This window comes from Copidosoma floridanum, unplaced genomic scaffold (genome assembly GCF_036245765.1).
Source record: "Copidosoma floridanum isolate Cflo_tuat_1 unplaced genomic scaffold, Cflo_Japanese_pri ptg000006l, whole genome shotgun sequence".
NCBI lineage: Eukaryota > Metazoa > Arthropoda > Insecta > Hymenoptera > Encyrtidae > Copidosoma > Copidosoma floridanum.
The window spans coordinates 20318985-20340350 of NW_028321883.1; the positions used below are offsets into that span (position 1 = coordinate 20318985).

Here is a 21366-nt window from a genome sequence, read left to right on the forward strand (position 1 = left end):
ACAATTTTTTTTTTTTTTTTTTTTTTTTCGACGCAGACAAAGGATATTATTTTTCTGCGGAATCGTTTGTATCTCATCCCTCTTTGGTTTATTTATATATAAAAAAGAAAAAGGAAAAAAAAGAGAGAAAAAGAAAAAGCGGATGCTCGCACCTACGTAGCACTCCCTTTAGGAAATGATACATGGGATGCTAGAAAATCTCCTCTTTCTCTCTCCCCATACCCACGCCTTCCTATGCACGCTCTCTGTTTCTGTTTACTTCTTTTACGAAAAATGTAGAAAATAAAATAAAGAGAGGAGGGGGAGGGCAAGTCAGTCGTCGAAAGGTATAAAAACATGAGATACACTTCCACTACTTTGATCCTTCCTTCTTCTAAAAAAAAAAAAAAGAAAGAAAGATATCGTTTCTGGAATCATTGCACAGTTCGACGTTTCCGCGTGTGTTTGGTATTTGCGTGCGCTCTCTGGGAGGGATCGTTATAACCACGACCTGCACCTCCTCGCTCTCGTCTACACACCGCGTGTCTCGTAGCCTGATATTATATTTCCCGACGCTCTGCAGACCGAGCTGCAGACACGATAGCTCAACTGCTGCTCGATGATTATACCCGGGGTCCCCTATTTTTTTTTAATTCCAAAATATTTCTCGGTGCTCCGGTCCGTGTGCCGATTTACGGAGCCCATGTTGTTTGCGTTCGGCGAAATTTTTGGTTTTCAGGAAGACAATGCAGGGGAGAGCCTAGAAAAAATAGCCATCATCGACGCGAAATACGTAATTGCCCCACGTGTATCCCAACACGCCCCCGCGTCCCTGAATTTTAGTTTCGCATTCGGATGCAGATTTTTTTAATGCGGCAATAGGGTCATTATTTCGATATGATTCGGGTGGGACGAGGAAGACAAAAAAAAAAAGAGAGTAAAATAAATTACCGTAATAACGCGGAACAAAGGGAGACGTTGGGGAACTGGAATTCACTTCGCAGCAGGTTCCCCGTGTTTAAATAGGTGTCTCTCGATCTTATTGAGTATCAGCTTCGGTGCAAGGTCATTTTTTTCAAAATTTACATCGCAGCGGTGGTCGTAAATGATATACTTCACAGGCAAGGAAACAAATTATCACCAAGCACGTCGATTATTACCAATACAGAGAACCAAAAAAAAAAAAAAAACAAATCTTCATCTTTCGAGAGATAAACCTCGCACTCTCTGTAAAAGGAAAAGCTTGCCCAAATAACCGTATCGCGCGAGTCGTCACGTATATGTATTTACGTATAAATAATCGTTAAAGCCCCTCCCCAGTACTCTCGGCCTCCCTGTTTACAAGATATAAATCCTCCCACGCAACACACCTCTCAAGTTTTTAACGCGATGTATATACGTGCGTAATACATACAGGGGGGTCCTCTTTATCCTTGTTTGCGTTCGCACGTCGAGCGCGCATTTTTTTCCCCTCCACCTCTCTCGAATTTCCCGCCCATGGCAAATAGAGAGGAATGGCCATACGTATGTTCACCGGCGCCTAATTTAGTGCGTCCCGAAATATGACAAATGTCGGCTCCACTGTGCATAAATCGCGGAGGCTTTGACGCGCGTGGCTGAATGGAGGTACTTTTTTTTCACGTTATTCGGCGTGGCGTAGGTAATCACGCGCGCGTTCATTAGTGTGTAGAGCCTTGCCCGCGTGGCATTGCTGAAATGTTTGCGTCGCTTCTACAGTGCATGCGGTCGACGTTGCATTTCCGGCTGTTGGGTGGTGAGCGCAATTTTTTCGCGGTACCGCGTTTTTGTATCAGCCACGGATGGGTTATTTGCGCGCGCGAGAGTCCTTTCGTTTTGGGTATACACGCGGACGGGCAAATATGATGTTTCGACTGATGATGTGCCTCTGACTCTTTTTTTTTTTTTTTTTTTTGCGGCTAAAAAATTGTTGACGCGTTTGACTTTCCCGATGCTCTATATTATTTACTTGTGTCACAATTTACGTGGTCCAGCGTTGGTGCAAACACGCGATGATAAATCGTGCGACGAATTTTTTTGTTTCTGGTCGAATAAATACCGCGAAAACGTTTTAATCTAATACTGGTAGAAATTAAAAAAATGTCATAAAAATCACTGTGCTAATCTGGTATTTTTGCATGGTCCAGGGACTTTTTAATTTTGGCAGTCTAATATTTTTACATCATTCGATTGTTGGACAGGGATTTATACTGTGCCAACAGTTTAACATAAAAATTACTTTTTTGAGCCGTAAAAGGTCTCCGGATTACTTTTTTTTTTTTTTTTTTTTTTTTTTTTTTTTTTTTTCCCAGTGTAATTTAGCGAGCCATAAAAATCGTGGGTGCAAATTATCTTGTATCTGCGTACAGCAAGCTCAAAGAGTTCGATTTATTAAATCGCTTGTGTTTATTAAATATTAAGTATGTGGTGGTGGTGACAACGTTCGAATACCATACGTGAAACACTTTGCACGAAAGAGAGATTTTACAAAAAAAGCCTCAGTTAGTAGAGTATACAGTTGATAAATCGTGAAACCTTTTTTCATTTTAAAAACGCAATGTTTGGAAAATTTTAACAAATTATAACAGCCCGAAATTAGAAGGAGAAAAACTTCGTCTGCCAACCGAAGTTTATTCGTGGAACTGGTCGTACGAGTCCCAAAAAGTTGAATCAGCTAAAGTGTCCATTCAATCAGTGCACGTGTTCGTTGATTGCAACCCAGAAACTGCATCAATTAAAACCCCGAGTGAAGAGAAACGCAGAGAGAGAAATAGCGATGGAAAATACGCAACATTTGCGTTGTGAAAACGCTGCGGAATCAACAACAGCGTTCGTGTGTATTCCTGTGATCAACGACATGCAGCAACAGTTACACAAAACCCTCGCACAATATGGAATTAAAACTCGAGAGAGAGAGAGAGAGAGAGAGAGAGAGAGAGACAGAGAGAGCAAAATAATTAGACCTTCGAACTTTGTCGACAGCAAAGTGTATTATATTTCTGGATAAAAATTATAGACCAAAGTTTGGATGGATAATAACAGGTGGGAAAGTGTAAAACCAAACGTCGAATTAAAAATTCATCCCGAGTCGAGTTCTTACTCCAACTTTATATGGTAATCACAAAAGCGCGAAAAGTTTTATTAAATAACCAAAACTTCTCGGTTACCTATACCATTGATTTTGTTCTTTCACTGACACAAACAACAACCATGACTTTATCAGCACGTATACGCGAGAATATTCAATAATAAATGAAAAAAAAGAGCAGACGCGTTGAACAAAAAAATCAATGGGTGTATATAAACAAACAAACAAACGGACAAAAGGCAGAGAAAGGCGCGAACGGTTGAATCAATAACAAACTCGCAGGTCGGTCGGCCAGGCGTTAACTAAATTTTCCCGTGTACGCTCCAAAAAAAAAAATCTCTTCCACGTACGTAACGCGCGAAAAAAAAGGGGGGGGGATACAGCAAAATATACAACGTCGTGCTCGACAATTTGATAAAAGCCACCCAAACAACGGGACGAATTAAAAAATCATTTCAGCCAACAGTAGCTGCTTTCTATATCCAAATGTATATACATGAAACAGCTGTAACCAACCCCTTTCCTCGTAAAGCACGAGCAGACAAGAGGCCGCATTGCATCGGAAATAGGAAGCAGCGGAGGAGGTAAGACTATATTTATATATACGTGTAATATAGATAAGGTAAGCCGACTCCGCGCCTTGAACAAAGGAATTATCGCGTCTTTGTCAAGTGCCTTAATTGCATCCGCGCATCACCGTTCGCTGTACATTAACCAACCTGTGAAGAGTGTGTATCTATCTGGATGATGCGCGCATGTACATGCTCCTCGCAAAACTCGCAATTACACCGATGAGAAGCAACTTTGAGAAGAAAAAAAAAAAAAAAAAAAAAAGAAAGAAGGACATGCTATCTAACTAGCTGCTGAATGGCGTGCATGTATATATACTGTATAATGAAACGGAGTCGTGGATTATTAGCGTTTGTCGAGTGAAACGGATCTTGGAAGAGATTTTCCCGCGTTTTTGTCTGGAAATTTACGCGTCCTTTTGTGTCTCGCTCCACTCAAGGAGATGGAATATTATATACCCTCCTCTCGTCGCTCCCGTACCTATGTTGTATAGATGTATCACGTTGTCCGCAAAAGCTCGAGCTACGGAAATTTCTCGAGTTCCGGTGCTGCTTACACTTGTTTCGTTTTCATTGCGAGACGGTGATTCAAGTTGCATTTTGTTATTGTTTTTGGTCGAACGAAACGCGTTTCTTTCCGATATACGTTATTCAAATGTGCGTATACGCGTGTACAATATTTTCTTCACCCACCCCCCATATCTTTCCACAGTTGGGCAGGGTTGTTCTTTTTCTCTCTTCCCTTCGAGGAAATTTATGCGACCGACCAACAAAAACACGCGCTCCTCGTCATTTAATAAGAGCACAGTGTACGGTATGGAAAAAATAAGGGGAGAGAAATGAAAACGTAGACAAGTAAACGTGAGCAGGTAAGTGCGTGTGGTATATAAATTTTCCGTCCCCAGGAGTTCCATCAACTGCGCGAGACAAGATGATTGGGTGTATAGGCGTAGTTTGTATGAAAATTGTCGCTATGCAGCAGCGGAAAGAGCCAATCGGGCAGCTTATTACCATCGCTGCTTGGCGCAACGAGCCAAACAAGCAAACGACGCACGCGAGACTCAAGCGTCCAGGATATATGTACACCTACATCACATAACATGTATATACGTGATATAGAAAGTAGGTATGCAACGTGTACGCGAGTGACTATGTTCCAGATTCGCTTCAGATTACGTGTACCACATCTATGCACACACGAATTTTTCCACATCGCAACTCACCGCGAGCAATTTACCAGGATGCATGCTCAAAGAGACAACGACGACGGTGTATAGGATCTAGTTGTAATATTATGATACGGAGAGTGGAGAGATTCAAGCGTCCAGGATACCTTGTATATTAACAATTTAAAATTCGATCAACACCAGCCGACAGGCACATTTTAACTCGCTCTATAAATATGCTATTGATGATGATGTGACGCCTGCCATCGGCAAGACGCCAACGAGCTGTTTCGCAAACAAGTTTCCAGGAGAAAAGACAGAGAGAGAGAGAAAGAGAGTAAAGTTCCTCTTTCCGTGGTGGCGACGGCAAACCTCGAACTCGCCCGGGAAAGACAAGAAAGAGAGCTGTGTGCACATCGGCCACTGCACTGTTAACCCTCGTTTCGAAACTTTGCTGCTCTCCCCGATGACACGCTCCACGCGGGCATACACTATACTCCCGGTGCAGCGCTCGAAAAGTCTCGGGGGGGGAATCGAATTAGAGCCGTGCACCCGATTGACCCACCCCACGAGTGTCGGACACCGGACGAGGGAAGTGGACACGACACCTATTACGGACCCACGAGCCGATAGTTCTCTACACCTTTTCCATCCGTTTTATTCGATTCTGCAAGATATTAACAATAACAATGTGTTTGGGCATGCTCTTGAACTCTGCAGAGTGTTTTTTTATACGCGCACTGTATCGTGTATAGACTGTATCCAACGATAAAATTCATTGTTCAATGATGGACGCTTACGAGGCCTCGATTAAATATTGGTCACAGATGAAAGATAAAATCCAAACATGCCCCCCCCCTATCTTGATACCCACCCCTCGTACATAAATCCCGGAATGGAAAACAAAAGCGCACGCACACGCAACAGATTCGACAGCGAGGAAAGGGAGGGGAAAAAAAGTCAACACTATAAAGAAAGAAAGGAAGGAAAGAAGGAAAAAGCGATCGCTGAAATTAATCGCCGCGCGTTTCTCTGGAAATAATTCACCGCTCGTTTGTCAGCTTCCCTGCGACCTACATTCCTCCTCTCTTTTCCGTCCCCTATATATATTATCGAGATTTAATCAACCCCGGGCACGCGCGCAAAACTTTCTTCATAATGGAGCGACGGACAAAACGCTCGATGATCGGCTCTCGCTGGGAAAAAAAAAAAAAAAAAATACGACGAAATCAAACGCACGCACCACCGAAAGATTAACAAAAGGGACAATAAAGCCGCGCGTCCGAAAAACCGTGGCCAGCCGTTTTTCCGCGCCGTTCAATCGTACGATACGGCTCTTTGTATGTATATACGTACACCTACGGGGGGAATTCAAACATAATAACACGTCGACCCCCTCGCGCTGCCACAGAGAGAGAAAGAGAGAGAGAGAGAGAGAGCTCATTTTAATCAAGAATAGAAAGAATGCACAGAGAGAAGGTAAATTGGCGGTGCGCGCGCGTGTGTGTATATATATATGTGCCCCTCCCTCGATCATTGGCCTTTTAATACCCCGCGCAATTTCCGGCAGGTGCACAGTGCCGGCGTCAGCCGCCAAACTCATTCATCGAATGCCGCGATGCGATCAGAGCCTGCGCGAGAATATGTATATGTGTGTATGGTGTGCGCGCGTGTGTGTGTGTGCTATTGCCAAAATGGTTAAACGCCCGACCATACGTAGCCTTTGACTGGGTGATGTAATGAAAATCGCGCCGTGTGATGCTTTTGAGAAAACCGAGGGAAGCTAACTCGATATTCCCCGGGGCAAATAATTGATCCCTTCGTGCTGCCGAGGCGCAAAAATAGGAGAGGGGGAGTGGAAAATTTCATTAGCCGGGCGAAAGACGTGGCGCGGGCCAAGTGTCAAAACGGCGGAAATGTCCTTAAGGAGACGCGAAGTGCGCCGTGAAAATTAATCGCGCCGAATATACCCTCACGCGTCCGGGGATTGGTACCTATGTGAAAATCTCCCGTATACATATGTAAACGGGTTGCTTCGGCCAAGACGCCGGTTTCTCTCTCCCTTCTAAAGACAAAAGTGTCAAGTCAATACGTTTCTCATCCCTATGAGGTAATTAACAGAACTATTTAAACCAATTGCCGGGTCATCGGAACATTGAACCCCGCATGTCAACTGTATATTAAACGACTTTGGTGAATCGAGCAATAGGCTGCCCTCTCGCAAGGGGTGAAAACTCTCGGTATACAGTTAGTGTTGTATCGCAACGTTTGTGAGTGGAGGTATCGCCTGCGGTTTTCGACTACATCCCTCGGCGATTGTCCGAGTCTGTCGTGTCGATCCAATGACAGGAAAAACACGGCGTATACTGTACTCTTTCTTTTTTGTTTTGTTTTTTTGACTAAAAATGCGGTACACATGCACCTCTTCTAAATATTTATCGTATACAAAAATGGCTGTGTAAGTGTGAGCTTTACTGAAACATTTAGTGCTTTTTTTCCTGTTTATTTTTTTTTTCTTTCTTCAAGCGTCAAGATAGTACAATCATATCTTGAAGAGTGTCTATACGTACTTGTTGTCACTGACATATATTTTACATCGATAAATACAAAATAAAAAAACCATTAAAAAAAACTACGTTCTAGTACTCTTTTTTTCAACCATCGCAAGGTAATATTATATTGTAATAAAACATAGGTACGTATATAAATAGCGCTCCACAGTTAAATAAGTATACGACAGATAAATAAACACGGGAGAGTATACCTAAGGTCCTTCCGTCCCTTGGGAAAGGAGAGGGAGAAATTCAATTAGGACAACAGAAAAGCCAAAGGTATGGGTTTTTGAGTTTAATTAGAATGTTTAATGAAGTGTGCACGATAACGTTTATTTTCATTTGTATTGGAGCTATGGCTCTGCCCCTTTTGAAATGAAAATTTAAAATAAACTCTCTGGAAATGGGGGGAAGATGAGAAGGAAAATGGGAAAACAGAAGAGCTTCAGCGAAGAGCAATAGGTTAGTGGTGCGCTAGTGCGTACCTATATTATGAACGATACGAAGAAAAAACACGTAGGTACTGTTTCATATCCGTATCCTCACTGTTTCCCGAGTGTCATTTCTGTTTTTTAATTATAATAGCTTCGGGTCTGAAGCAAGTGAGTTTCGTTCGTAGAGTTTTTTCTTTTTTTTGACGTGTCAAGACTGATAGAACGTGATACTGGCGGAAACACAGGAAATTGTTACTTTGAAAGTGACTATGTGTAATGTATACACAAATCATACAAATACATCTTGTCACGGCTACGTAGAGTGAAATAACGCTTGTGTCACGTGTATACTTATCGGATGTTGTTGCAAATAATGATAATCACTTGCAAGGAAAAATAAACCTGAAATCAATACATGATGATTTGTGTGTTAATGTTTACACATGAAGTTGGTGTTGATGATCGCTGCATTTTTCGGAATGAAGACCTAAAGATAGACTTGATACGTACAATTTTGTACCGTGATCTCTTGAGCGAATTTTTTACGATATAGTTCGACAGTATAGTATTATTTACGACCCCGATAAAATGTATCGTTGCAATCGGATCGTGAACTTGGCTTGTTTTTTTTTCCTTTTGTTAAAGAAGTTTCGTTACTTCAATATTTACGAGGAGCTAGCAACTTTGACCTCATATCCTTACAGTTCCAAACATCGTCTGATAAAGCATACTAAAACAACTCTTATTTACATGTGCCGAAATTTTTTACAATACACACACAATACTGATAAACGATCTTTATTCGCAAAAAATTTGTTGAGATAAAAAGAAAAGGATTGTACAAAACTCGATGAAAATATAAAACGTGTATGGTAGCAAAAAAAGAGGAAGCAGAAAGAGAAAATTTTATTATTTTCATGCATCGTATTATTGTGACCTGAATCGTATTTTCATACATTTTTATTTGTTGTACTCAACATTTACTTTTCCGACAATTCAAATGTTTTACTCTTGCGTAAATAACACGGTTATTCTCTTTTTTTCCCCTACAGACACAAGCTCGTACAATTTGAGTAAGAAATGGAAATTTCCTTGAAATCAAGCATGGGACAAAGCATAACAAAAACGTCACATTTCTTTTGCCATTACATACAACATTGCAAACCCGTTGAGCTTTAACTTTTGCCGGTTATGAAAGAAAATTATATACTTTTGGTGTACTTTCATTTTACTATTCACTCCCTTGTTCTAGCTATAAAAAAAAAAAAAAAAAAAACAATTACACTTTCAATCTGTTCGATCGATAAATCGAATGCACATTGCACGTTAATGACCATAGCATTGTTACGGCTTGTAAAAAAAATGAAAGAAATAGAAAACAGATCTCATGATCGGGACCTGTACGGCAATCATATATACATATTGCACACAACTCAAGAGAATAGAGCGCGTATATATTATACACGTATACGCGTAATCGATCAGATTCCCGATAAGTCGTATCACACACAGACGCGCTCTCGCGCACGGTTTGCGCAATGCACGGCAAACATACATGGAAATCTCGAAGGTTGAGCATCGCACTCTTGCTTATAGCGGCCTCTTTTTTTTCTCACGAAGCCGCAAGTATAGAATGGCCGAGTCCCGTAATTTTCAAACTCATGCCTTCATTGTCTCGTCGCATTCCGATCTCTCGTTTCTGTTTCAGTGAACCAACATGTAGCGATATCCACGTTATGTTATAACCAGCGTTGTTATGCATTATGCATTTGTATATTACGTATGTACGCGGCGGTGCATTGCTGGTGGATCTCGCGCGTCTACACGGAGAGACACACATGTTGGGAAATCGATTGATTTGAATACGTCGAGCTGGTGATTTATGCGTTTTTTTTTTTTTTTTTTTTTTTTTTTTTTGGATGAGCGATTTCACGTCGTTGTGCTCTTGTTATGTTTTTCGCCATCGAAGAGTGGATCGTGTGTAGAGCAAATAATTGTATGAAGAGTGGAAAAAAGTGATGTAAGATCTCTACCATTATTTTTTGCCAATTGTTCAAAAACACTGCACGAATGCAAAGTCTTTTCAAAGTTTCGCTGTGAATTGAATTTTTTCGAGTTCCAAGAGAGATTGGAGTACAGTTGCACGTGTTATTACAATGGACGTGCAAGTGTGCGTTTTCACGTGAATTATTATGGATCAAAGGCTCCTTTGTTTAAGTTAGATATCTGGGATACGAATCTCTGTTTTTTAATGATCACGAAATTCCAGGCTATTATCCGCCGTACAGGTTCTTTTACGCGCGCACGGGTACATGTACTTCCTTATCAACGTAATACTTGCATAATAAGCATGAAACTAGCGCCTTAGCATAGATCAATTTAAAAATAATAATAATAATAACCATTCGATGAAAAACATTTTGTGAAAACGGTACAAGAAAGTTTTTTTTCTCATTCGTGCCAATTAAAGCTGGGAGTGTTAGCTACATTTCATCATACTACTAAGATTACGGATGAGTAAAAAATATAACGAGCTACCATAGAAGTTCTGAAGAGGCCAAATCAAAGCATAATTAAGTGCTCCGGCGTCTGTGCTACCATAATTTCACTTGATCCTCAAAGATATACATTTCAAACAAGCTTTCGACGAGCGAGACGATAAGAGATGGAGAACCACCAGTTATTTTACCGCTTAACAGTGTCTATACAAAGCAAGTGAAAGATCGTTATTTTCCTACGATCTCGAATGAATAATACGCATGCACATGTTTACCAAATTAAAGTGTCTCAAACATAATTTTCGTATAAATTACTCAATATACGCGCACTACGTTCGCAATAGGTATATTATTTCATCGCTCGTCGGCAAAGCCAAGAGTTCGAATGGACCCCGGAATTTGCATATTCGATGCTTCCCGAGCTAATGCTATCTGCGTGAACAATATGAAAATGCTTTGAATTCTCGAGCCAAGGTTCATCAATGAGACTGCATGAATGTGAATAGGGAAAAAACCGTCTTTATTACCTACTGTTGTGGTGGATGCAGTAATGTAGCTCTGGTTAATCAACCATACCAAAGTGTACGAACTGTGAGATCTTTTTTTCTTAAAGTCATAATCAAAACAATGATTTGTTTATACTATTTATGAAAGACACTCGTGACAGTGAGTAGTAAGCTTCTTATTTATTAAAAAAAAAAAAATAAATAAAATTTGTTGCGACACCTAAAACAATAAATACATACTGTACATTTCTCCGGCTATATGCTCAAGTACAATTTGGTTGCTCTCCTCTTTTTGAGATTGTACAGTAATTTATTAATTACTTGTATTATACAACAGTATTAAAATATTAATTTTGATCAAAGTTCCGAAGACACAGTCCCCAAACACCAAACCAAAGTTGCATCTCACTTGGAGCGAGCGCGCGTGCTCCGAAACCAAACAAACGGTGTGTATAACAATAACAAGTACAGATATATATAGGTAGTGCTTCCACTAACCTTAGAAATATCGTGCCTGTCGCTCTCCACAGCCCCCGACGCTGACGTCTCGACCTCATCCTGACAGCAGCTGTCGTCGCACGTCATCTCGACCGACAAAGATGTGACTCCGCTATATTTACTCCACGTGTTGTTGCTTATCGATTGGAAGTACGATAGACGAAATCGGCACTGCAGCGATCGAGTCCTAGCAAAGCGTCACCATTATATCTGCCTAAAGAGATGCACACATGACAGTTAAATAGCTGCAAATGAGAGGAAAGACGAACGGTCCAGTCGCGATGATCCACTCTCATCCGGAGTCGCGCACAAGCATCTTCTTTTCTCTCGCCTCAATGTCACGAGTTACAAAATATATATTTTGCTCGCAACAACAATCAAATGACACAACGATTCTCCGATATTTCTCGTTAACAATTTAAGGTACCAACAGCTGCAACGATAACAAGAACGAGGTCACGACTTGATTTTTTTTTTTCAAACTTTTTGCAACAAAACGAAATGAAAATCCGATACCGATTTTATCGCAAGATGTAAATCTGTAAAACGCAACGTGATACGGACAACAACGGTGGTGTATCAATGCGTATTCCACGACGCCCGTGGCTGAACTGTCGCGCCGGAGCAGTAACCGACCGCTTCTCTGTGCGCCTCCCCCGACTCCCGACACCCCCCGACGATATCAGTGCATATACGCGCATGTCGCGAGCTAAAGTGGGATGGAGGAGAGGTGGACTACGGCTACAACATCGTGCGCCGTCGCCGATCTCTCTTCGCTGTCTCCTTCTTCTCTCCTCCCGACTCCGGAGTGGCAATTTTGTTTTTTGACGAAATGTAAGTAGCAATCTTTTTTAGCACCGTTTGATAACCGACAATTAGTTTCAAATGCAACAGGTGATCTTTTGTTTGTTTTTTTTTTCTCATGCAAATAAGGATGGAAATATATTCCCTCCTAATGAATCGTCAATATATTGTGTAATCTATACGTTAATCCCGTCAAGTTGTTTTAGCACTTGCACTTCGGCTAATGCAATTAACAAGTTCGCGTCGTCAAAGTTTGCTAGCTAGGATGTTAAATATGAAACATTAATTTTATACAAGATTTCATTGCCATACAAGAGAGAAGAAAAAGGTTTTTTTCTTGACTCGAAATATCGAATAATTTAATTTAAAAATGGACGAGAGCAAAGTATGAATTTCATCCAGATTATTGTGAATCATCGGCTGTATATATTTAATATACCATAAATTAAATTTCAACAAAACGAAACTATTGTGTACACCCGTGCATCGGTATCACAGGGCCAATAATCTGGCGTCAAATCTAAATCATTGTTGAAATTAGTAAAGCAAATTTATGCCATGTATTATTTACCCACGCACGGGTTAGTCCTCGATCCGCACTTTGTAATCATTTCAATTACGATTTAATCCAATTTTCGTCGTCTGCGTTAATTAGAACGCAGGTAAAGTCCTGTGTGGGCTGCACATCGCACAGTGGCTAACTGATGCAACGACATTAATTTGTCATCGAACGGTTGTACACGTACTGTAGCATTAAAATTCCGCGTGAATGTGTACACGTATTAGTACGTTTAGTTGGGTAACTGTCAATAGTTTGTCTTCGCTTTCATTAAAATAAATCACCGAACACTCTGATTGAGTGCAACTACATCGCGTGAATATACCTATGATTTTCAAGAATTTTATGCAATCTTTTAATTGTTGTTCGTCATAGAAAAATTTACGTAATTTACAACTGACAGGAATTGCAATTTTATTTAAAACGTTTAAACCACTAAGTACTTTCATTATGCAAATAGGCTCGAGGTTAAAGCTTGAGAAACTTTTCAATAGCGAACGAAAGTGTAAGTGACGGTATCGTGTATCTTGTGGAAAACGATATATCCGAATACAAGCTCAAGAGCGCGTCCACAGACATGGGCTTCTGTGTAAAACGACACGCAATTCCGAAGCCATTATGCACATCCCGGGATATTATGCTAATACCTTATTATAAGGTTCAAATAAGAATTTGCTTTTCAAACATTATACCTGGGTAATATCCGGAAAGATTCCTGGAATGTATTCAATACTTGTTTCCGGCATTGCCAAGCATTGGATATCAAAATATCTGAAAAGTAGAAGCTACAATTGCACTTGGTGATGTACATCTATTTAAAAATACTTCTTTTTTAAAATACTCTTAAAAATATCATAACAAGTACTTTTAATTACTGCTGCATCTCACTTAATGACTTTTATTATTTCCAAAATGTAATAAATTTGTTTTTAACTTTTGAATAGACTTGAAAGAAAATATTTTCAAAATACTCACTCTTAGCACAACAAAAACTATGCAGTTATTGAACTGTGGCTCCATTATCATGGTCAAGAGTGGCCATCCACATAGGGTTGTAATTGATTAAATTATTGTATTTTTAAGTATTTGCTGAAAATAAAAAACAATGACTTTTAAGTAAACAAATAAGCAGAAAAGTATCAACTGTAAGTTTTAATAAACATAATACTCTGCAATTTTTGTACTTTTGTTTAGGAAGGAAAACTTTATGAATCAATTTTATGGAAAATGCATAGTTCAAATATTTTCTATTGGAAGAAAGCTTAAAGCTTGTAATTTGGATTTACAATCCAAGAACGCAAATCATCCCTATTTTAAGAACAAGTGGCTCAAAAAATGAACTCACCAAAATGTTTCATCAGTCCATAGAACATGTATATGGAACCTATACTAATTCTCTTGTAACTTCATATCCACAAGAGTCATAACTTCTATGGATTACCACAAAATAGAAGATTGACTCCAATCTTGGTATGACTATTCATTTGTACATCTATTAACATATATGAACGTTAGATTACTTCGTTCATAAATGTGGGAGCTACATTTTGTATAACTATGTACATTGTACACCTTTACATACACAAAATAAAAATTTGGAGCGCTCCAACACTCATGAATGATTAAGCTAATTACTGAAAATCTATTGTTACATCAAATAAACACTGGGCGCTTTTACTAATGACTAATAATGCTGGATTTAAAGTTAAAGATATGTACGGAGTCTGTTATTTGATGAAAAACGAGTGTTCTTTCAATAAATTCATCTGAGTCTAACGACTGTGACTCGTAACTAATGTCAACACTCGAAACTCCAAGGGACTTGTGAACTTAAAGATCAGGGTGTAAGGTATACATGTATAGGTATACCTAATACGGGTTTGGAGTGTTTGGACGTCGATCGGTCAATCGTTGGCGAAAGCTTATAAGCTCACAATTGTGATATCATGTCAGGTTGCGTTGCAGGCGGCCGGCCGGCCGTTAAATACACACTCATAAGTGATCATAACTCTGTTTTTCGTTCATTACATCACATTCTGCGGAGTCTGTAAAGTCATTGAAGACACTTAACTTTTTCATCCGTTTAACCTACAATGTAAGTAGGTACTTTCTACCACGGGCAACTCTTCCTAACTCGTATTTACTTACTTTATCAATGTACGTATGCTACCATATGCTTTTCGTGTACGAACAGGCTACTTACAATTGTTAAAACGGAAGAAAATGACAAAAAGGGGCCTGCGGTCCGGAATTCGATGCCGACCGCGGCCATATTGGATTTCAGCGAGAGAGGGGGAAGCGGGGAAGCGGGAGAGAAAATTCTCTCGGACTTGCGCAGTAGACTGCGCAGGAACGCTCAAAAGTTTGAATTGTGCATATTTACTTATCAATTGTTGCAAAAATAAGTACAATATCACGCTTGAGAAGCACCTTATATTTTTATCTATTGCGGAATCATGTCAACCGTTACATGAATATACACGCATGTGAGACCTCTCGTGCAAATATATAGCATGAAAACTTGCCGGAAAAAGAGATGTATGAATAACTTATGTTGCACGAGAAGTTGCGTAATAAAAAAAGAATAGAGCAAGGACGGGCATGTAAACCAGAGAGACTTATGTATAAGTACTTATAACTTTTTTTCTGTATATAAGGTTGTGACTCTGACCTCGTGCGAGGTATGAACAAATGTGTATATATTTACATTTAGGTACAAGTTACAAGTACATTGTCGTTTATTATATAGATATATGAATACTTCTGAGGCCATACCTCTTGTTCTCGTAATATCATCTTCAGCGCAGTGCGTGTGGAATGGTTAGATATAGGTATGTAACATAATAGGCGAGTGTATTGAGTAATGTAAGCAAGCGGTAACAAGGACTCACTACCATCATACACAAATCCACCGGAGGTGTACAAGTACAACGTATACCTATAATGTCTCCTCCAACATAACTATTATACTTACAAGCCTTACAACTACGGTTTTGTCGTCCTAATACAAAAGTTTTAAGTATACATACTTAAATTATCATTATGCAAACAATGCGGACAAAAAATCAAAGGCTGGCAGCGTTCAACTAATTCGAAATTTCCTGCTGTGCAACAACTCCAAAGGTAAGTAAGTTCAACAGCTCCATGGATAAGTCCCACAGCAAGATAAAGTAGGCACCGTGCATTCTTTTCAGCGCCATCTAGCGAGCCTGATTCTGAACTAAAAAGTACTAAAAGTACTATAAAAGAAATTTTGGAATACATTCCCTATAGCCTAGTAACTTTTCTAGTGAAATTTCTTTCCAAAGAAATATGGTACTTTTTTAGTTCGGAATCAGGCTCGCTAGATGGCGATGTACCGTTATCGTTTATGGGCAATGGGCTAAGCAGAAAACGATATCCAGTGAATGGTGAATCCTGGCCGTGAATCCCGTCAGTGGCCGCACCGTGCACGGTGGGATCCACGTCTGCAATAACCTTTCACCTACTTTCTCCAACATTGTAAGTTTTGTACACGTAATATGTAAACACTCTTAAAAATACACTTTAATACCATCCCTTGAAAAAAAAAAAAAGAAGAAGAAGCAAGTAAATCTCTTTTGCCTTATACACGTTAGAATACGCATTACAGGCACATTGCACTTCAAGTTTTGCGTCGGAGCAGCAATAAATAAACAAAAAAAACGAACAATACGAAAGATGCGGTATTTCGGGCTTCTGTTACTGATGCTGCTGCTCGCCCTAACCTCCTCGTATGTCCTGGGAGGCCTTGGCCCCAACCGACAGCAGAAGGATGGCCCAGCCGCTGGTCCTGGCAAGTTCCTCGTGCGCGGAGTGCCAGCCTCCAAGGCTGCCCTTTACGATCCTACGAAGCCAACGTTCGAGTGCCTCTATAACAACGATTCCATCGACTTCAAAATGGTCAATGATGATTTCTGTGATTGCGAGGACGGCAGCGACGAGCCCGGCACCTCTGCGTGTCCTAACGGGTACTTTTACTGTCGCAACAATGGTGATTATTAGCTTTATTTGTTTCATTTATACTTACGTGTGTAATTGAATATTAAACCTAAATTGTAGATTTTTACTTGGTCTACTTCTGTTTTTTAGTTGAGCAAATAATTGTTAAGTTTTGGGGGATACAGTTTTTTTTTTTTTTATTATGAGTCCGGTTATTTTGATGGTTCACTTAGTTTAATATGGTAATCTGTTATAGATAACGCTATTTTTGAAAAATTGGCTTTAAGAATGTCAGCCTATTAAATTTTTATTTGTATTGCAACTGGTTGTTTATTTTTTGTCATTGATCGTTATCTTATACTTAACGTAATGACCCGTTGAAAAAGATTAAGCGTAATCACGTTATCTTTTTTTCTATTAAACATAACATAACTCTAGTTTTTATCTAAGATTTCATGTCAACAGCGTAGATAAGCGTCAGCAAAATGACAATGTATAATTAGGTGGAAACGTGTAGAACTTAGTTGTGGAAACTGTAGTTTTGCAAATTTATCTACAAATGAAATCGCTGTTTATTGATATAAATGAGGCTTTTGTTTTTATTTCTACCAGTGTTTCGAAAATGTTAGTCTCACAATACAAAATGTTAAATAATATAACTTTCTACAGGATACAAAGGATATTTTGTTCCCTCTGGATGGGTGAACGACGCAGTCTGTGATTGCTGTGATGGTAGTGACGAGTATATGTCTGATTCCATCACTTGTAGGGATAACTGTAAAGAATTAGCTGACATAGAGCTCAAAGAGACAGAAAAAAACGCTATGCTGTTCCAAGAAGGTGGAAAAATCCGTGACGATCTGATAGAAAAAGGCAAAAATGTGAAGGTTGAGGCACAGGAGATGATAAACAAATTAAAAGCTGATATTTTGGAAGCTGAACGTGTAAAAAAAGAGATGGAAACTATGAAAGTGTGGGCCGAAAACAACGAAAAAGATGCTTTGAAAAAGTACGAAAAGGTGCCAATACATGAAGAGAAAAAGCTTGAACCTGCATTAAATGAAGAAATTCTGGAAACTGCTGAGCACAATCCCGAGGATTACTTCAATCGCTTGGATTTAGACCAAAATGGTGTTTTGACAATATCTGAGTTGCAGGAAGACCATATATTCGATAAGAATAATGATGCTGAAGTCAGCAGAGAAGAAGTTATGTATTTCCTAAACAACAAGGAAGAAGTAAATTTGGAAGAATTTACTTCTGTTGTCTGGCTCTACATTAAGCCTCTCATTATGAAAGAAGAAGGTAATAGTTGACTTTTTTTTCTGAACAAATGCATATTGTTTTACTATGTTGAATACTGACCGTCAACTCTTGTGAATAATGAATGCACTTGAATTTTAAAGTAAAGTTAATGAACGTGTTTCATTTGACCTGACCTCGAAAAAAGTGAATGTTTGCTACTGAATTAATGATAACAATATTCAACATTCTCTACTCCATAAATTACTGCAGAAAAAGTTTTTCACCAGAACTATGTACATTTAAAGCATATCACACTAGTGCATGCAATCAATACATCAATGATATTTAAAAAAAATTTTGTTTACAAAATTTTATCACCTTTGTAGGTCTTTTCAAGCCTCCAATGACAGATGAAGTAATCCCAGAGAAGAGAGATGAACCTTTTACAGTGGAGCATGAACATCCCAATGAAGAGCAGCAACATCCTGAAGAGGAGCAGGAACTCCCTGAAGAGGAGCACGAACACCCAGAAGAGGAGCAGGAAGGTCTTGAAGAGGAGCATGAAAATCTTGAAGAGGAAAGTGAACACCGTGAAGAAGAAAATGAACACCACGAAGAGGGTACACATAAAGAGGAGGAAAAAGAAAGCGTTCAATATGATCCAGAGACTGAAGCAATTATAAATCAAGCCAAAAAAGCCAGAGAAGACTACCAACGGGCAGAGCGTGCTGTGCTTGATCTTCACAATGAAATTCGTCAACATGGCAAGTTTAAAGTTACGTAATATTAAAAAAAAAAATCTATGATTAACTAAAATAAATTGCAATTTCACAGAGGAACGTGTCCAGCGGGACTATGGACCTAACAACGAGTTTGCGCCGCTTGATGGCCAGTGTTTTGATTATGATACATCTGAGTACACCTACAGCTTGTGCTTGTTTGGCAAAATAACACAGCGCTCGAAATCTGGTGGTTCTGAAGTCAACTTGGGACAGTGGAATTCGTGGATTGGTGGTGAAGGAGATCACAAGTATACCAAGGTGAAATTCGACCGGGGCCTGACATGCTGGAACGGACCGGCTCGTTCGACCATTGTCACCTTGTCATGTAGCACTGAACACATGATTACTTCAGTGAGCGAGCCTAACAGATGTGAATACGCCATGGAATTCGCAACGCCAGCTGCTTGCAACATGAACCTGATAGAAAAAAAATACGATTTCCACGACAGTTCAACCTGGCGAGATACTCACGAAGAGCTGTGATTCAGTTCATTGCCGCATTTTATTCTGCTTCTCCTCGTTGTTCACGGTCCTCATTCCAATGTTATGCCGCACACCAAAGGAGTTTCTTCACTGCTGATAGATATGAGTGCAGCCATTAGATGGGCTTGAATCTTGTGGTTTGATATGTTAGGGACTTCTTTTTGTTCCTAATGAAAGTTGTACATATAATAGAGTTTTTGGGTAATGTGATTTTAACGTGTAGTCATCTCCACAGAAAACTAAACTTTGGCCTCCAAGTGATTCTATTGTTGATATCATAGGTCGTATAATTGTTTGAAATGATTCAAGTGATAATATTGTATATTTTTTTCTAATGAGCATTTACACTTGCATTGATTTTAACTGCTTTTTTTTTTTAACTGATTGATTTTTGTACCAAGTACGCCTCATTGTTTGTTAAATTTTTCTGTTTTCCCCAGCACCATAAACATTCAAACATGTACGTACCTTAATAATTAGTCTTTGCATTTTAGCATTTGTTCCATCCATATGTATTATATTTATGAATACAGTACATAGAAGCAGATGTTTAATTTTTATTTTTATTTTTATTTTTTTTTAAAGCACCACTCTGCTGTACATAAAGCATTTTACCTGTTCAAGTATTTTTTAGCAATATATACAGCTTATAAATATTATTGAAAAGTGCTGAATTTGAAAGTTGAATCATATCACCAATTATTGTTTAAAAATGTAAAGACTATTGAGAGGATGAGATATTTTTAACTACCGCAAACTACAGTTTTGATTATTTGTACATAAAGAAATTATGTAAGCCAAGTTTAAATTGTAAATTACCTTTTCAATAAACATGTTTGTAATTATGTTTTTGTTAAAGATTACATTTGGAATGCGTGAGTTTACGAGGAGTATTCTTGAAAGAATTTTTCTGTATTGACTGATACGTAATTGTTGACGAAAAACCCAGTGCATAAAAAAGTTTTATAAACTAGTTGATGAACAAAATGTAATGTTTCTATTTTCGACTTGATTAAATATTTCAAAGCATTTCGAATTAAGATTGACTGATTCTTTTGTAATGAATCACGATTGAAGTATTGTGATTTTCCGCACGTTGAGAAAAACTATTTTAATTACTTTAATCATGAAAGCGCATTGATGGGTCATGCATTTCTGTTTATAAAAATATATTATGTCTTAAAAGACACTAGAACAGAGTTTTCATGCAAACAAAGTGTACTTTGAATGCATTATACATTCCCATTTTTACACAAAAAAAAAACTAAATAATTTAAGAATACAAAAAATATCCTGTGATTAAAATCACCTGATACCTGCATTTATTCCCAATCTCTTTGATTGCATGTGAAAAATCTTTGTTAGGTGTTTGGTGAGGTTTCCAATTTTTTCGTGACTTTATTGTGATGTGAGAAGTACTCTATTTGTGATGTAGTATTTGATTTTGATGTAAAATTTATTAATACCACGTTTTTCTTTAATATCTGAGGTATGTGCACGTTTGCAAGATTTTTTGTACAATACTGTACTTTAAATGACCATGTGTGTGGATTATGGAAAAGAATAAATAATGTTCAAACTGTTATTTACACATTTTTTAAATTGGCAAAATCTTATTTACTGAACATTTTTACAATTCAACTTCTAAGTTTCTAAAATTGTTACATCTTCATTTCGGCTATTTTTAAACTCAAGACTCATTTGATTTTTTAACACATTTAACATGGAATCGTTTGTCCATTTTTATTTTTTTATTTTTTTTTTCATAATTTCGTCAAGTGATCGATCGAGCTCACGTGTAAGGCACTTAAGGCTAAAAAAAAAAAAAAAAAGATTTCGCCAAAACTCGTTTATACATAATATTTCTTTTCCGTATTTTTGTAAAATCTATTTTGATAGTAGCCCAAAAATAGGGTGATATACTTTACAACCGCCAAAACACGAAGATAAAGAGCACTCTACACTTAATTATTTATTTACAAAAAAGAAAAAAGGAAAAATCGTTACGTTTGAGAGAGAAAAAAAAACATTAAGTAGATGCTGCAAGCACATACATTATTAGGCAATACTGCTCCATTGCCACGCGTATAAATACAAATGATCTTTTTCTTGCCGAATAAAAAAAAAAAAAGTAATAATAACGAGTACTTAAGGGATGCAGGCGTCGAGTGGAAATCTCAAAAATAATTTCGTCTAACGCCAGTGAAAGACTAGCCGTTAATCAT

At 38.5% G+C, this 21366-nt stretch overlaps 2 protein-coding genes across 2 annotated transcripts in view; one reads left to right on the plus strand and one right to left on the minus strand.

The window, feature by feature from the left end:
• The window catches only part of LOC106639451 (uncharacterized), a 215891-nt gene extending 204018 nt beyond the window's left edge, over positions 1–11873 (minus strand). The window contains exon 1 of the mRNA XM_014353075.2: positions 11309–11873. Coding sequence (XP_014208561.2) covers positions 11309–11395 — 87 coding nt within the window. The 5' untranslated portion in view covers positions 11396–11873. The remainder of the gene's footprint in view (positions 1–11308) is intronic.
• A 4215-nt stretch (positions 11874–16088) lies between these two features.
• GCS2beta (glucosidase 2 subunit beta) lies at positions 16089–20724 on the plus strand. Its single transcript, XM_014353125.3, has 5 exons — positions 16089–16172; positions 16303–16683; positions 17301–17936; positions 18263–18640; positions 18711–20724. The coding sequence occupies exons 2-5, from the start codon at positions 16371–16373 to the stop codon at positions 19139–19141; spliced, it is 1758 nt and encodes a 585-aa protein (XP_014208611.2). The 5' UTR covers positions 16089–16172; positions 16303–16370; the 3' UTR covers positions 19142–20724.
• The last annotated feature ends 642 nt before the right edge of the window (positions 20725–21366 follow it).

Coding starts and splice junctions, on each gene's coding strand:
- GCS2beta (XM_014353125.3), top strand. CDS start 16,371: ATGCGGTATTTCGGGCTTCTGTTACTGATGCTGCTGCTCGCCCTAACC. Junction 17,937..18,262: donor TCTCATTATGAAAGAAGAAG/GTAATAGTTGAC, acceptor TCACCTTTGTAG/GTCTTTTCAAGCCTCCAATG. Junction 18,641..18,710: donor CAATGAAATTCGTCAACATG/GCAAGTTTAAAG, acceptor GCAATTTCACAG/AGGAACGTGTCCAGCGGGAC.